Raw genomic sequence first — 18,830 nt, 5'->3', positions numbered from 1 at the left:
CAACTATCATCATCACCTTTTTGCATAGGAAGCAGCTAACACTAGAGATATTAAAAGACTTGTCCAAGATTTCACAGCCATGAAGTGGCAAAGCCAAGTTATGAGCCCAGGTCTGTCTGACGCCAAAGCTCAAACCCTCTCAGCTGTGCTTGCTATATGGGCTCTGAGTTCAGTGAAATCAAGGGCCTAGTTTTTCCTCATTTGGAAGCCTTCCGGAACTAAAACAGTGCCTACTCCATAGGGGGCTCAAGAACTGTTGCTTATTTATCAGGAGTCATTTGAAAGCATGAATGAAAACATGGTAGAGGGAAACCTACAGTTGCCGCATAGCTCAGAATTCAAATATAGTTCCATAGCCAGGTCACTTATTAGGTTTGGGACCCTCTAAAATCATAATAAATAGGTCGTTTGTCAAAGAGATGATGGAAACAGATCAGAAGAATTCTATCTGCCAAAGAAATTAAAAGACAGGTAGCTACAATGTGTCAAGCACCAAAAGAACCACTAGTTCGGATATAGTGAGAAAGGAAACAAGTTTTGAAAACTTAAAACCATGGTTACAATCCAGGCCCTTTGGCTTTCTAGCTATAGCCATAGAAGAGTTGGTTTACCTCTCTAGATGTCCCTTTCATCCATATAAAATGAGAAAGAAAAATATACATATATGTAGATATATATCCCAGTTACATGATATGTGTTCAATGGAAGCCAGCATGTTTATCATTACTCTTATTATCAATGCATCAATTAAATATATGCAATGTAATCATATGCTTGTTTAAACTGTACTTGCAAACTTCAGCAAATGAATGCTTTACTGCTACTATGGTACAAAGAAAAAGTCACACAAGAAACAGATGTATATCATTCACATTTTGGCTTTTTAAAACATCCTTAACATGGATTAAAAGAAAAAGACTCCCAAGGTTACCTAATCTGCTATGATTTAACAGCATTTTGATGTTTTTCTAAGGAATGATAGCAAAGTGCTGTATCTCTTCAAACTTGGAATTTACTGCCTGTCTCAGTCTCTGCTTATGCCAAATTAAATATACAGTATAAGGTCCCTACCAGAAATAACATAGCACAGTTTCCTGCTCTATTCCTTGGTTGAATGAGCCCAAACTGAAGAAAGGGAGACATGGTTTTATTCAATCATCTGAATAATTGTTTTCTTCACTCTCTTGAATTGGAAGCTCTTGTTGGGGGAGGAGAAAGTTTGAAAGAAATCACCATGTGAATTATCAGGCCGTTTAAAGGAACAATTCTCTTTGAAGGCCCTACATTTGAAAGGCTCAAGAAAAAGCTTAAGAAGAGTATTCTTATTAATGAACTGACCAGAGTGTCAGCGTCCCCTGATAGTCCCTGGCACTCAAACTCCTGAGGCTTCAGAGTGCTGTAAAGTCTCTTTACCTGTGAGGTACAAATGGCACTGCAGAATAGAGGTTGCAGTGTTTCCTTCCAGCAGACACCACCCAAAACTTTCAAGAGTTTTGTCCTATAAATAAGAGCACGAAGAAATGGGATGGTAAATGGAATGAAGACATGCCCCAGAGTTGGGGGATTAGGGTATGGGGCGGGGGGGGGCGATGTCCAAGGCTGGGTTTTTTTTAAGTGAAGGACGTGATCATATATTTAACCAATGACAGATAATACAGGTGATGGAAGAGATCGAGTGCAGGAGCAATGCCTTTAAATCAGCAAACTGTGGAAAGGGACAGTTCATTCACTGTGATAGGAGGAAATGAAGTTTGAGAGTTATGGTAGAAAAAAAAATGCAGCAGTTCTCTTCTGGTTGCATCAATTTTTAGTGTCATATGAGACAAAGTCTTTGCCTAAGGATGAGGAGAGAGGAGGAAGACGTGAAGAGAGAGAAGATGTGAAATAATCATCAGAGAGAGAGGATAAATATGTAGATAAATGTGGCAAGATTGCTGAGTAAGGCTGGGGAGAGACAGCCATGAACATAACATGGTGGTTATGTTTTTCCCCAGCCATATTCACTGCTTCAGTCAGGCACGGAATAGATGGACTATTAAATGCATTCAGCACTGGGATTTGCCAGTGGAATATAAACGACATGGTGCAGTCATCAATAATAAGAAAGTCTAGGTCTACAGTCGTATCATTGTGATGGGCAGCATCAACATCACCTGGAATCAGAATCGGCATCTTAACGGGGTTTCCAAATGATTCATGTGCATGTTTAAGAGAAATAAGTGTGGGGAAGCCAACTGAAATAGGAAAAGATTAAGAGTGACAGGAGGCTATGAGCAGCCAGGCTGTTGCTTTGGTCCTCGATGTGTATCATGTTAGTCATATATCTAAAGAGGGGTGGCCACACTGATAACTGCACATATACATAATAAACAAAATATATTCTTTTTGAAGACCAGCTGCTTTCTCTGCACTCTCCTCTCCTGTCCCTAAAACACTCCTGTCTTTACAAATATAATTGTTTGAAGGGTTGAGAAACATTGAACTTAATACCAATGCATGAAAAATATTAACATGAGCATTATGTAATGATCAATCCCTTGGGCTAGGTACTTCTCAGGGGCAAAACCCACTGATAATGGGAACAAAAGGAGCACTGAAATCAAAAATTCCTTTTAAAAATCTGAATTCTCAGAAAAGCCTCCACTAAGATGTTCAAGCAGCAAAATGCTTATCTCAATTCTGTATACTTTGTTTAATTCACTCATTTTCAGAAAGGTGGCAGCCAAAGAGCAGGGAGGAAAGGGCCCAAGTGGATAATCAACCCGAGAAGTTAAGAATTGCATGTATACAGGGACTTCCCTAGCAGTCCAGTGGTTAAGACTCCGTGCTTCCACTGCAGGGGGCACAGGTTCAATCCCGGTTGGGGAACTAAGATCCCACAGGCTGCACAGAGCGGCCAAAAAAAAAAAAATTGCATGTATACAAAATAACACACAAATCAAGGAGCACTACTTTTCAAAAAATTTCATTTCATGCATTTGAGGTCCTTGATCCCCAGAATCCTTCAGAGTTCAATAAAATTGAGAAGGGAGAGGGATGGACTGGGAATTTGCGGTTCGTAGATGCAAACTATTACATTTAGAATGGATAAACAAGGTCCTACTGTACAGCACGGGGAACTATATCCAACCTCCTGGGATAAACCAGAATGGAAAAGAATATGAAAAAGAACGTCTATATGTGTAAAACTGAGTCACTTTGCTGTACAGCAGAGACTGGCACAACGTTGTAAATCAACTCTACTTCAATTAAAATATAAAAATAAAATGAAATTTTTAAAAATTGAAGAGTGAGGTGGCCACCGTAACTAATTCCTGAGACCATCAGAGTCTTCCATCATAGGCTTTCAGCCCAAAACTCAGACAACTCAAATGAGATGCAACGCTTTAATTATTGTAGAAAACTGAATTATAACTGCCCTGTAAGTCACCCATAAAAATATTTCCCAAATCTATTTTAAAAAATTGAAAACAGACCAGGGTCTACAAACATATCTAGGCTCCATCTTGGTATACTAGCTTCATTCAAGCTAAATTTGCATTTGTTCCTTAATCACAGTGCTGAACCCGTTCTCCATCAAGAGGAAACAAATTAATTCTGGGCTTTTGAGGAAAGTCCCTAGTAGATCTTCTTTTATTTCTTACAGATTATAAAGCTGCAATCAACTAGATCAAATAAGCACAGTGTCCATTTTACATAACTGGGGCAATTCAAGAAGGAAAAGTACATTTCTGTCTTCAATGCAAAGAAACACACACACACACATAAACACACACACACACAGAAGTCTCCCATATCTTCTACCTATAATAAAAATAGCCGATGATTCTAAATTTCTTTTCACCTCACAGTGAAATAATTGAGAGCACACCCAAGATGCCAGAGCTCTCGGTGTAAACACCCAGGAGGGATACTGAGGTCTACACAAAACATTTTTTAAAGACATTCTGTTCTTTAAAATAAGCAAAAAAATATTCGCTTGAACATAGCGAATACCTCCCTATGTGACATGATTTGGAACTTTACTGTAAAGCCTTCCGACTCACAGATACTTTCTCCATACACATCAAAAACTGAAGCCTGAACTTCCAACATTTGAGATGAATTCCCATGGTTTCCAACATTGTCCTCTGTTGTAAAGGTTGAAGAGGAGTTTTTGTTTTTATTTTTGAAAAGTCATAGTTTCTTCACATATTCATTCACACTAGCCAAAGTCAAGAATTTCTGAGGACAAGTTTAGACACTTAATAAAGAACAGCAGTTCCTGAACCATCTGCTTTGCTCAAGAACTGAAGATCTGTCACACGCAAATTTTCATTTTTCTCCAACCCTGTGAGAATATTATTGTCAGCTGGGGTAGGTAACATTTGGTTTTTAATTGACATGGCAAACAAACCAGTCTTTATAAAATGGGTACAATCAGTGTGTCTTTTGGGTGAAAAAAATAAAAGCAAACCATTATCTGAGTCTAAAAGTCACTCACTTTCAGCAAGTTCTTTTGATCCATTCAAGTGTCCTGTTACTAATCTTCTGATGAAGAAATGTGCAAAACACAGAATTCGAAGTGAATAACAGAACCTTGTTATAGTCAAACAAAGATATATGACAGAAAACCCTGAAAGTCTTTTTTTAAAAAGGAATCATCTCTCAAACTCATATCATACAGAACTGCAGATTCTAATAGACTGATCCTATATTGCTGTATTCTTACCTGGTAAGGAACAATACTTCCGTGAGCTGTGCCCCAGCGCCGCGCTTCCTCTTGGCCAATAAGATAATTCACAGCGACGTGAGTCAAACATGCCACCTACCAGAAGAAGAAAAAAAAAAAGCTACTTTATCTATACTCATAAACAGAAGGTTATAATAGGAATATTCTCATTTGATTTCACTTCATGTCATTGTAGAAGAAAAAAGGAGAGAGAAAAAATTGTCTTGCTTGGTTAGAAAATATGCAGGCAACCACACTTTCATCATACAAAGAAGAGAAGAGCAGTATTACATTATTGTGCGTGACTAAGTACTGAGTAACAGTCAATTGAGAAATAAAAACACGGAAACACTCAGCTCCTGAAAAGATCACCTGAAGGCAGAGGTTAACCCAATGGATGGAACCCTGGTCCAGCCTTTAGCATCGAAGCCATGGCAGAGTACATCAGCAACTAGTACTTTCCCTTCCCCTTTTACTTTCCATCAAGATGACACAAAAAGAGACTGCATCATCACTGAGCAGGTGAACTAGTCAGGAGCCACATTCCTCTAAACTTCTCATAACACGAAAAAATAATAATAATAAACCTCTATTTTGTTTAAGTCAGTTTAATCAAGTTTTCTGTTCCTTGTTGCCCAAAGCATTCTTACTGGCACAGAGGATCGAGATTACTTAACTTTTTTTAATTCATTAGTGAATCATTCTCATTTAAACAAAAATTACTGTACTTCTTTCAACTTGGTCCTAGGATCATATCCTCATTATTATACTTGTCTCAGCTTTCAAGAACTACAGATCTCTTAAAGGGGTCATCTAAAACTGTAGGGTCAACCTCTGACTCTTGGAGTATTTCATATATAGATCTTAAAAACCTATAATAATTCAATTCCATACGAGGATAATGACTTGATTCCTGGTCATCTGCCACAAAGGGCTTACGTTCCAATGACTATCCATGCCTCCAAGGGCCCAGAACTATGGAAAGGAGGTGACCAAATAACAACTTTCCATAGTTTCCAGATAAAAGCTTCGGGCCTCACAGCATCATCATGATCTAACAGGCGCTGGCTTTTCTCATTCTATTATCATCAGATGCAATTAGGAATCTACCAAGCCAGCAAGTCAAACATCCCAAATGGAGACTGGCTCCTGGAGCGACTCAAGGGGTGACTTTTCAGGGCTTGGTGCTGCAACCTGTCCTTGCCTTCTACCTGGCATGGCAGATGTGCCTCCTACAAGGGCCATCAATGGGGCTCAGCCTGGATGAATCTCCTTGCAGCAGCAGCCATTCTCCTTTACTTTTTTCTTGGGATTTACACTCACTTTTATGTTCATTTACTGCTTTGTTGAAATTGGAACTGCCTTATGGCAGCTGGTTTGGCTATACTGCCCAGGTGGCAAAACTAATAAACTTTGAGTCATCCACTTCTGGACCTCCATCTGGTCTTGGGCATTTGAACCATGGAGCATTCCAGGGCTGCCTGGGGCTGCCTGGGGCTAATCATCGTTTCACAGATCACTTCTGTGTCTTTCAAAATGGAAAATCAAATCAACATTTTGTAGTAAAAATGTACTGGATGGGAAGTCCAGATTCATGGTTCCTAATTTCTGTCAACCTCTAGTTGTACAACTGTAGGTATTTAATTTAACCACATTGACCTTCAGACACTTTCTCTATAAAATCTTGGGCATTTGACCTAAACCAATTGTTTTCAGACTTTTTTTAAAAAAAAAAAAGCATAACTCCTGTATCAAACCAAATAATGCATGAACAATACATAAGAAGATAATACCCCACAGGGTCTGGCTGAAGTAGAGGCAAGTCTACAATGCCACCCTAGGAAATGTGAACACAGAACGCAATTTGCAGATTAGTAAATGGTCTTAAATTTGCTTCCAAGGTCTATACTTCTGACTCTGTTCTTCTTCTTAACAATATAGCAGATAAAAAGCTACCAGGGATGCAATAGTAGTTGTTTTCCCATGAAGGCTCTTCCTGAAACTGGGGAAATTTTCTCAAGTCTGAGGTTTTACTCTAAGAAAGGTGTTTCTTTGATCTAGCCATGTTGGCGAGGGGGGAATTGTCCCTTTCAAAAAGCCTAGTGAAAGTCACTAAGGAGCTCTGGTGCTACTGGAGGCCAATAATTCACATTAATAAAGGTAATTCTTTGCAAGCAAAAAGTCACAAGGGGCTTGGTATCTCCACTTTTCTAATTTCAAAGTCAAGTGATAGTCAATAGCCAACAACAGCAAGGGCTGCAGGAAGTAGTGGGCTGACTGGATGGTTACAGGTTAATGTGTAGCTCCTAGATTGACCTGAAATGGTTTCCAGGGGTGGGCATGGGCTGGATGCTAGGCTAAAGGTCAGCCTAGCTGCCTCATTTCTTGCCCACTACCTCATTCTTTCTTCTCAATTTTGACTTTGGTGTTTCTGACCCTTGCCTTGAAAAGCTGTCTTTGACAACCGTTGAATAAAAACAGCCCCATTTAGAGTGAGTCTGAATGAAGGGTCAGAATTCATCTCACAGACTGTTTTCCAAATGGAAGATCATACCCATTTTCTCCACACAACGGTAGCTCATGAAAACAAAAAGCATTTCAGAACTAGCAGGCTCCTACTGGGCAGGAAGGTTAAATAAGATTTTACACCAGTTGCCATCCATGAAAAAACAAAGTGTGATTTGTCAGTGATGACTCAGAGGCAAAGCTGGGGGGCAATTCTATTTTAAAAAAGAGAGCAACAGGGCTAAACTTAGCAACCCAATGTTTAAAAGGAGCATTACAGATCTGAAAGTAATCTATTTACAAAGACGTATTTTTAAGGCAAGAGAAGGGGAAGAAAGTCAACAGCTATGACATGATTATGTATTAAAAATCAGAGGCTTCCTGGCAATTAATGACAAATCTTCCACAAATCAAAAGAATGCAGGATGTGACTTTTAGGTTAATAACTACATACTGTATACCTATTCTAAATATTGCATTAGATCGTTACTTTCATCCCCTAAACTTAAGCTCATTATTTCATCATGTGGATGCCATATAATTTACTCAGAATGTTGCCTTTATACGGTTTCATCTAAATAAAAAAGCCAACTTTGGTTTAATAGTAATCATTCTGACAGCAAAATTATTATTTTAGATAGCATAGTGGGTCCTGATATTCTTTGCGTCTAACCAGGAAACCAATGGGGTTGTCAAAGTGGATCTCAAAAGGCATAGCCCTAAAAGGCTTGAGAAAGAATATGCCCAATTATTTCCCAAAGTGTCCTCATGGTGTCCATCACCTCGTTTTACCTCTACCTAATGAAGATCAAGCTAAAATAATATAATCTTTCATCTCCAAAAGGACAACCAAGTATCACAATTAAAACGGGGAAAACAAGATCAGAAGTATGGTCCGTTGCATCAAAATGGGTAATTTTTTCCCTCCTGCTTCTTTGCATATATTCTGGCCTCCAACTAAGCTAGACAAAACACCAGTCGTGATCGCTTCTGCACCTGCCCAAATCTGCATCCTCTCTTCAAAGTCCATTTCCACATCGCTGTCTCATTAAGTCCCCACATCACCCAGGCAAAAAAATATTTTCCCTGCCTCTGAACAAATACAACACCTTAATTTGCCTGACTCCTGACTTTTGCACTTTCACAGTCGGCTACATACTACAATAGAATTATAAGATTATTTCCCTTCCCCTGCCCCCGCCTTTCCCCTAAACTAGAAAGACCTAAATCAGTAGTTCCTAAACCTAGTGGTACATCACAATCACCTGGGGAATTCCTGGACCCCACCCAGACCTACTGACTCAGACTGGAGCCTGGGAAGAAATAAAAGAACCAACGTACCATCAATTGTACACAGATTTGAGAACCAAAGTCGTAGGAAACTCCAGTCAAACTCCTTAACGTTACAGATAGATAAATAAAGGAACAGAGAAGGTAAATAATTTATCTGATGTCACGTTGTTGGCTAGTGGCAGAACTTCACTCCAACTATAGCGCCTTCCTCCATGCTACAATATTATTCAATCACTCCTTTTAAATTGGGAACTATTTCAGGGTAAGAATTATGTATTATAAACCCTTTGTATGTACTCATAGCAGCTAAAATAGAACTTCACACTAATATTGTTTAAAGCGTGAATGAAAACAGTAATTACTATTTATTTATTCAACAAATACTGAACGTTGCTTTGAGTGAGGCATTATGCTAGGTACTGGCTATACATAAGTAAATGAAAAAGAGGTAGTCCTGCCCACTTTGGACTTAAGAATAGTGGAGAAGACAACTAAACAAACAGTCATAGGAACTGCCATGGGGAGAGGAGATGGAGGAGAACTTTAAAAACAAAGAGAATAACATGTGTGAAAGCCCTAAGGCAGGAAAGAGACTGGCATACAAGGAAGAAAAAAAAAAAAAAAAACTGAAAGTAGACCAGCTTAACTGAAGCATGGCAAGAAAGAGACAGGAAATGAAATTGGAGAGATTTACAGAGGCCAGACCATGCCAGTCCTTGCAGATCATGGTAAGGAACTGTACTTGCACATCTTTCAGATGATCATTTTAAAATCACAAATCATATCATGTCATCCTTCTACTTAAAAATCATCGGGCTTCCCACTTAAAACGATGCAACAGAAGAATACAGTGGGAAAATGTTCACAAATTTTTAAAAAACTTTTTTAGAACAGTTTTAGATTTATAGAAAAAATACCAAGATACTACAGAGAGTTTCCATATACAACACACCCAGTTTCCCTATTATTAACATCTTACATCAATGTCATACATATTTTACAATTAAAAAACTAATATTGATGAATTATTATTAAAGTGCATATGTTCAGATGTCTTTCATTTTAACTTAATGTCCTTTTTCTGTTCCAAGATCCTCATCCACATTATGTTTATGCCTCCTTAGGCTCCTCTTGGCAGTAACAATTTATCATACATTCCTTGTTTTTGATGATCTTGACAGTTTTGAAGACTACTGATCAGGTATTTTGTAGAATATTCCTCACTGGGATTTTTTTTTTAATGTTTTTCAAATAATGAGACTGGGGTTATGGGTTTCGAGAAGGAAGACGATAAAAGTAAAGTGCCATTTTCCACACAGCATATCAAAGGTACATACTATCAACATGACTTATCACTGTTGGTATTGACCTTGATCACCTGGCGAGGCAATGTTAATAAGATTTCTCCACTGTCAAATCACTCTTTTTTCCTCCCCCTGTCCACGCTGTACTCTTTGGAAGGAAGTCACCACACACAGTCCACACTTAAGGCGTGGGGAGTTGTGCTTCTCCTTCCTGAGGGCAGTGTCTACATAAACCATCTGGAATTCTTCCACACAGGACATTTGTCCCTTCTTTCCTATTTATTTATTCATTCAATCATTTATTTATATCAGCACAGACTCATGGATATTAATTTTATACTCTGGCTTATAATACAATACTACTGCATTTTATTGTTCAAATCATTCCAGTTTTGGCCACTGGGAGCTCTTCAGTTGGCTCCTGTGCCCCTCTGACATACTCCCCATCATTATGTGTTTTTTTGTTTTCAGCACTTCCTTCCATTGTGGCACTACAAGATGCTCCAGGCTCATCTTTATGTTTTCTGTTGCAGTCTTACAGGAAAGCATAAAGAGAAGAGGAGTTATGCAGTCAAAAAAAGGAACTAATATTTATTTCAGTGTAGATGAGAATCACATTCATTCACTCAATTATTCAAGAATCTTCATATTGCACCTCCTACATGCCAGGAACTCTTCTAAGGCACAGGGATACGGCAGTGAACAGGACAGATATTGTCACACTTGCATGAAGCTCACATTCTAGTGTAAGATACATTCAGACATAAACAAGAAAACATCAGGAAATGATAATTAATGTGAAGAAAATGAAATGATCACAGAGAGGGCTCTTCTAGACTAGCAGGTTAGTAAAGGCCTCTTCGACAATATTACATCTTATCTGAGACCTGGAGAAGGCATGTGAAAATCTAGGGAAAACCTTTCTAGGCAACAAGATCAACCAATTAAAAGACTGCATTGTGGTAAAAAGCTTACCATATTTAGAAACAGAAAGAAGCTCACTGTAGCTGGAACATAGTAAGTAAAAGAGGCAGTAGTATAAAGTGAGGTCAGGGAGGTATGCAAGGACCAGATCATATGGGTCCTTACAGGCCTGGTAAGGACCTGGGATATTATTCTAAGTGTCATGGGAAGCCATTGATTTATATAATTAGATAAACTGGTTCTTATATGGAGTATAAAGAGGCAATGAATGAAACCAAATTATCTCACATGACGTAGGTATTACAACTTCCATTTTACAGATGGGAAAACTAAGCCTAGGGAGATTAAGTATCTTGTCCAGATCTCACAGTTGGTGAAGAGCAAAACTATAACTCACACTCAGATACTCTATCCTCTAAGCCATCCTTACACCACTGCCTCCTGTCTATTTAACCTCTCTGCTCCCAGCCCCTCTCACCCTAGGAGTGCTCAGATTTACGTCTGTGTCCTATATATATTCTTGACTTCACATTTTATATTCCCTGCAGGGCCCCCCAGATCACTGGAGTAGTCTAGAAGCCATCCACAATCCCTCAGCTGTCCTCTGCATTTGCTTAGAAAGCATGTCATTAAGTGAATCGATTAATTCTCCTCACGTTCTTCTGCTCAGCCTCACTCATTTACTAACTGTAAAACATTTTCTGGGAGAAATATGTTAAAAGAGAAATTAAGAGGCTAGCATTCATGGAGAATACACCTTTCAAGATGGAAAATTCTTCAAAAAGAGCCTTCATCAGAGTGTTTAAGATCCTGACATCTCTCTTTTTCATCTTGATTCCGTTACTCTGTAGGTCAAACTTCCTATGCAATTTAATCTGCTTTGCTTTGTCCCTCACACCTTAAGGTAGACTAATTTCTTCAGAACCACTAAGGATCAATGAGGAAAAACATTCAGGAGTAGAGAAGGTATTTTGGCTATCTCATGTTGAAAGAAGAATAAGAATTCTAACTATTTATACTACATTTATCATTTTACTTACTAATGATCAAAACTAATACTAAGCACTTACTGTGCACTGTTCTAAGCGTTTTATGTGAAATATCTCATTTAATCCTCACAGCAACTATATGAGAGACATGTTCTGATGAACCCATTTTACAAATGAGAAAACTGAGGCATGGAGCAGGTTAGTAATCTGCCCAAGGTTATGTACCTAGTAAATGGACAAGCCAGGACCTGAACTCAGCTACTCTGGATTCTGTCATTCTATACTAAATTACGTACAGAATCAGACTCTTTAGGATTTCTGAGTGGCCCTGATCCTGAAAAAGTTTTATAGGACCGGTTTTACTTGGTTTTAAAAAAAAAAATGATTAAGCATCCTTTTCAATTAAGTAAACATCTACAGATAAGTTTGATCTTAATTACTACACAATACTTAAAGTAGTACTCATTCAAAGTTTTCTGCTTTGCTACAACTATGCCTTGGCTTCTATTCCAATGTAATTAGAAATAAACTTCAACCTACCAACATTTTACCTGTAAACACCAATAAGCCAGTAGAGCTGTTATGTAAATTTTAAATCTCTACTTTTATTTACTTAGCAAAAAAAAACATATTACCATATCCTTCTCTTCATGGCAATTTTTTAACTTAATGGAAGAAACACACACATTTCACATTCCTCTGAAATATCACTAACGATAGTCAAAGCATATTGATGTTTACTTTATATACTGAACTCAAAAGAAAAACATATTTGCATTACACTCAGAATAATTTTGCCAATCCATCTGAATGAAAATCAGACATATGAGGAAACTGGATATCAAATGCCAGAAGGTAAGACCAGACAGCAAAGAGAGACAGAATTTCAAAAGCATGTTTAGGATAATACATCAAACATATTTTTTACCATGAACCACTGACCCAGTCAATCATTTGACTGAAAAAGTGTGATGAGTAAGTGAAAATGTAGAAAAGTAACATTTAGTGACATGATTTACTTATTTATCCCTATGATGGCATGTCTTCAGTTTCAAACATCTTCTTCAAATATGATTCCACATTTTAAATAACTTAGTTCTTTAAATATCTTTTTAGAATAAAATAATACACTGTTCTGCAACACTAGTTTTTAAAAGAAGTTCAAAGAATGAAGTTACTTTTGTTTACTGCTTCCTTCAGGCATTTAACAGATATTTAATAAGTACTTATTACACGCAAAACACTCTGTCAGGTACAGTGGGAGATCCCCAAATCAATAAAACAGAGTTCCATCTCTCAGTAAGGTTAAAATCTATCATTCAAAACAGAAATATTTAGTTCCACAAGAGACTTTTCTTTAAAAAATCAAGTAGAGATAAAAAGAGTGACATTTGAGCAGTCCCTTCAATAAAGGGAATTTAGCCTTACAAACACAAGGAAAAGGACCTTCCATGTGAAAGAAATACTGTGTCCAATGTCACAGCAGAGAGGACAAGTACTGGGTTTTTTTTCAGTGAATACATGAATGAATCAACGAATGGAAATAAAAACTGAAAAAAGGCATTAGATTTGATGACCAGGAAATCATAAATGCTCATTAAGAGGCAATATCAATAAAGCAGTGGAAACAAAAGCCAGATTCAAGGGGGCAAAGAAAATGAAAAGAATGTGGGAGGCGAAAGAATATTTTAGAGGCTTGTGTAAAGGTCTGGGAAGGAGAGAGACTAGACAGTAGTTCAAGCAGGTGTGCAGGAAGACAGAGGTTTTATTTTTGAAGATGGGGGGGAAATCCTGAAATTCATTTAACTATGCAAGAAAAAAGAATAACTGAAAGTGTGGAGTCTTAAGCAAGGTGTAAGAGGACAAGAAAGAAAATACATGTGAATGGGTTATGGTTTAAAATACCATCTCCCAGTGAGGTCTTCCCTAGCTCACTCAGATGGGGTCATTTCCTCTTCTCTCTGTCTATTAGTATTAATAGAATGGAAGCTTCTGAAGGGAAAGAACTTGTCCGATGTGTTTGATGCTCTCTCCCCCGCAGCAGAAACATAATCTGAGACACACTATAGGCACGCAGTCATTATTAAACTGGTAAATAAAGGAAGGAATGATACAGTTTTCCTCTAATTTTGGAGTAGGATCTTCATGAAGAAGGAGAAACCTTTCAAGTGAAAAGGAGGAAAGTTGGATGCAATCCCCACAGAAAAGCAGAACAGTAGGAGGCATCTTCGTAGAATGAGAAGGACACGCTGATGTTTGCCTTTTCCTCTAAATCCTGCCTCTGCACACTGGAGTCACACAGAGCAAGTCCATTCATCCTTTTACCATACACCAAATGGATAAACACAGAGGCTGAGTGGCCTGAGGCCTCACATTCAGAGTGAGGAAAGCAACAAAGATGGCTTACTAACAACAATGGAATCCTCAGGGGTTAAGACCTCATTGAGCTAAAAGTGAGTATATGATTATGCAAAAGATTCATGGATGGGTAGAGAAACAAAATAACTCTTCCCTTAAGTCACAATTGGCCTAGGAATGGGGGTGGGGTGAGTCTTTAACAGGGGGACCAATAGGTTCTTCGAGGAAGCACTAGGCAATTCAGTTCAGACGTCAAAACGTTGAATAAAGGTTGACTCCCAAATTTCACAATTTGTATGGAAGCACAAAAGTCCTGAGAAAACCATAATTCAAAAAGAGTCATGTACCACAATGTTCACTGCAGCTCTATTTACAACAGCCAGGACGTGGAAGCAACCTAAGTGTCCATCGACAGAGGAATGGATAAAGAAGATGTGGCACATATCTACAATGGAATATTACTCAGCCAAAAAAAGAAAGGAAATTGAGTTATTTGTAGTGAGGTGGATGGTCCTAGAGTCTGTCATACAGAGTGAAGTAAGTCAGAAAGAGAAAAACAAATACCATATGCTAACACATATATATGGAATTTAAAAAACAAAAAAAAAAAATGGTTCTGAAGAACCTAGGGGCAGGACAGGAATAAAGACGCAGATGTAGAGAATGGACCCAAGGACATGGGGAGGGGGTAGGGTAAGCTGGGAGAAAGTGAGAGAGTTTCATGGACATATATACACTACCAAACGTAAAATAGATAGCTAGTGGGAAACAGCCACATAGCACAAGGAGATCAGCCCAGTGCCTTGTGACCACCTAGAGGGGTGGGATAGGGAGGCTGGGAGGGAGATGCAAGAGGGAGAGGATATGGGGATATATGTATACGTATAGCTGATTCACTTTGTTATACAGCAGCAACTAACACAACATTGCAAAGCAATTATACTCCAATGAAGATGTTAAAAAAAAAAAAGGTTGACTCCCGTGACCCTGTAGATTTCCTTCATTGTTCCCTGGAGCCCAGGATGCTTCTTCTACAGAAAGTTGTGCTCATTTTGGGAAGAGCTCCCTACATTTTGTGTAGTTATGCTAGTTCAGGTTACCTTCTCCAATTCTCTATTTTGTCACATATTTCCTCTAGTTCTGATAACCTCTGCCTTTATGTCCTAGTGACCTTCTGTCACTGGAACCTAGAGGGTATTATGCTCAGTGAAATAAGTCAGACAAAGAAAGACAAATACTGTATGTTATTACTTATATGTGCAATCTAAGAAATAAAACAAACTAGTGAAGATAACGAAAAAGAAACATACTCACAGATTATAATAGAGAACAAACTAGTGGTTAACAGTGGGGAAAGAGAAAGGGGGAGGGACAAGATAAGAGTAAGGGATTAAGAGGTACAAACTTCTATGCATAAAATAAATAAGCTACAGGATATATTGTACAGCACAGGGAATACAGTCAATATTTTATGATAACTATAAATGGAATATAATCTACAAAAATTTTGAATCACTGTGCTATACACCTGAAACTAATATAACACTGTAAATAAACTATACCTCAATTAAAAAAAAAAGCCTTCCCCATCTTAATATTAATAGAAAAACCTTTTGCATTTTCTTTTAAATATAGATTTTCTCATATCCAGGAGATGGAAAGGACTACATACGCTTGGGATTATACTTACTTTTATATCCTGATTTTTACATTTAATGAGAATTTCCTCATATTTGTATATATTCCTTAGAGCTTAATTTTAAATGCCAAAAGAAAAAAGCGGAAATTAGCCATTAAAGGCAATATCAGCAGAGGAACTGGAGTGGACATCGTAATGCAAAGGGTTAGGAAAAGCAGGAAGCAGAAACCTCAAATACAAATAATATGTTAAGTTTGGCAGTGAAAGGGGGAAAGAGATAGAACAATAGCTGGAATGCATAGCCAAATCACCAAAAAGGTGTAAATGAAGATTGTTCATGATGTTACCTTTTCCAGGGTATACAGACTTTAATAGAAAATTAATGAAGGCCCAAAAGGCTTGGAGCTAAAGGAATGAATCTCTCTTAGTGGAATTTCAAGCATCTTCCCAAGTTCATGGGAGAAAGATTTTATAATCAAGGGAGGCATTTTCCTAGAAACTTTAAGTCACAGAACTATATAAAACAACCCTGAATATAACAACAGTTTATAAACCAAGCCTCGGCATGAGAACAAAATTAACTAACTTACACATTCTGCCTACATCTGATCATTCTGAGTGACTGAAATCTAAGAATGTCAAAGTGAACCTGATGATGATTTTTGTCTGGCCATGTCACACTGCACTGCTCTCCTGAGCTTCTGTGGAATGGTTCCCAGAACAACAGGGAAGACTCACTAGAATGCAATACATAATTAAGTTCTTTACTGGTGACTCTTCTTAAAGTGACCTCATGGGAGTTCTGGGGAAAGGTGCAAAGCCAGGTGTGGATTAGGACAAGAAATCATGTCGGTGATCAAATGATTCAGCAGGTAAAATATGTATTATGTCACTGCACTTCAAGCAAAAATTCATGCAATGATTACAGATACACAGTGCCAAGGACTGCCCTGTTAATTAACAGAAACCAACTCAGTGATGAAAAACAACAACTCTAAGAACAGCAAAAGAAAGAAAACACATTCTATACTTTATATACTATTTCTGTTTTATTTGGAAGTTTAAAAAATCTTGTTATTTACATTTCATTTTTTCATCCAGGAAATATTTATTGTGTGATTACTTTGTTCAGGCAGTGTGTGAGGTGCTGGGTATACAGTGGTGAAAAGAGATGGATTCTCTGCCCTCATGGAACAGAGTCTAGTGAGAAGACACATAGCAAACACACAAAAGCTCAGCGACGTGAGGAGTTTAGGGGCAGAAATGTGATTGGAACCAGGCCTAGGGGACTTAGCTCAAAGTGGAGTTTGCAGGACAAGCACATTCTTTTCACACTTTCTCGCCCCTTCCTCCTACCAACACACACAAAATGGTTTGGCAAACATAACAGTCATCTTTACTAATTTCAGAGTCACTTCACAGGAACAGAAACAATGAGAATATTTCACCATATTTACACAAACACTTGGCCAATCTCTCCTCTGTTCTAATACATCTCAGCAAAGATGAAAATCAACTCAACTGATTTCAGAACCTCACTAATTTATATCACAGTCAGAACTCATCAACAACAGCCCACATGGCACAGGCTGGATGGCTTTTAAGATCTAAGCTGCAAATTGTAGATGAGTTTGGGCTTTTCAACATCACCTCTAAGAGACCTCAAAGGTACACCGACATAATCAGCCTTTGATGATACACTGTATCATATATCCGTAGTCTCACATGTCTCTAATTCAGTACATTTGCATATGATCTGCATTCTAACATATCCACAAATATGTTTTTATATGCTAGAAGACTGTAATATGATAGAGCCCTTTAGGAGTCATTCTGCTTTGTTGTGTCAATTTTCATGTTCATCAGACAATGATCATTCTCCCAGTCACATCCTCCACCTACGCCTTAACCACACCTGGAGGGCTAGACACTTCTGAAGAGGGCATAGTCTCTGAGCCTTTTTGACATCCTCGGCAGTCTGGTGGAAAGAAATTTGGATCCTGAGTCAACAGGCCTGAGTCTCAGTCTCAGCTTATTAGCCCCTTACTGCAAAGTCCTGAGTCAAGTTTGCAAAACATCACTAACCTCCTCATAGCTGTTTGTGACTTCAGAACAATATTGTAAAAGTGCTTTGAAAACACTCAAAAGTGTGAATAATGAAAAATTATCATTTAAAAAACACATTATCCAAGCAAATACAAGCCAAACAGCAAACACAGGGTTTTATGACACAACAATTTAGTAATTTCAATTAATTAGATTGGTGTTTTCCATCTTTCACTGATACAAATAATCCATCTAGGAAAAACAACTCCCACAGACTGCAAACCAGGTTAGTCAGCTTTAGAAATTCCAAGTATATTTATTGTTTTTATTAATCAAAGAAGAATTTCTGAACTGCAAATTTTTTACCTTTTACAAATATTAAACACACATTAAAACACAACTGGTGGGCTTCCCTGGTGGCACGGTGGTTGAGTCTGCCTGCCAATGCAGGGGACACAGGTTCGTGCCCCAGTCGGGGAAGATCCCACATGCTGTGGAGCGACTGGGCCCGTGGGCCATGGCCGCTGAGTCTACACGTCCGGAGCCTGTGCTCCACAACGGGAGAGGCCACAACAGTGAGAGGCCCACATACCGCAAAAAAAAAAACAAAAAAAAACAATTGGTTTAGAAAAATACCAGTGGAACCATTGATTAAACATCTGCAGTTTGACTATAAAGTAGCAAAATTTGATTTCTTTTTTTTTTTTAATTAATTTGTTTGTTTTTAGTTTTGGCTGTGTTGGGGCTTCATTGCTGCACGCGGGCTTTCTCTAGTTGCGCGCGGGCTTTCTCTAGTTGCAGTGAGCGAGGGCTACTCTTCATTGTGGTACACAGACTTCTCCTTGTTGTGGCTTCTCTTGTTGCAGAACACAGGCTATAGGCACGCGGGCTCAGTAGTTGTAGCTCGTGGGCTCAGTAGTTGTGGCTGGCGGGCTCTTGAGCACAGGCTCAGGAGTTGTGGCACACGGGCTTAGTTGCTCCGCAGCATGTGGGATCTTCCTGGACCAGGGCTCGAACCCGTGTCTCCTGCATTGGCAGGCGGATCCTCAACCACTGCGCCA

General features: G+C 38.5%; 1 protein-coding gene across 3 annotated transcripts in view; it reads right to left on the bottom strand.

Moving 5' to 3' along the window:
* SUGCT (succinyl-CoA:glutarate-CoA transferase) overlaps nt 1-18,830 on the bottom strand; it is a 735,783-nt gene that overhangs the window by 602,600 nt on the left and 114,353 nt on the right. For all 3 annotated transcript variants that reach the window (XR_003001522.1, XR_003001521.1, XM_024732946.1), the window contains exon 9: nt 4,712-4,807. Coding sequence is in view for 1 of the 3 variants with exons in the window: in XM_024732946.1 (XP_024588714.1) it covers nt 4,712-4,807 (96 nt within the window). In the remaining 2 variants the exon portion in view is untranslated. The remainder of the gene's footprint in view (nt 1-4,711; nt 4,808-18,830) is intronic.

The sequence above is a fragment of the Neophocaena asiaeorientalis genome, unplaced genomic scaffold, assembly GCF_003031525.2.
Source record: "Neophocaena asiaeorientalis asiaeorientalis breed wild unplaced genomic scaffold, Neophocaena_asiaeorientalis_V1.1 scaffold56, whole genome shotgun sequence".
NCBI classification, from domain to species: domain Eukaryota; kingdom Metazoa; phylum Chordata; class Mammalia; order Artiodactyla; family Phocoenidae; genus Neophocaena; species Neophocaena asiaeorientalis.
Note: the sequence above shows the minus strand (reverse complement) of the source record. Positions and strands in the feature narration are given on the sequence as shown.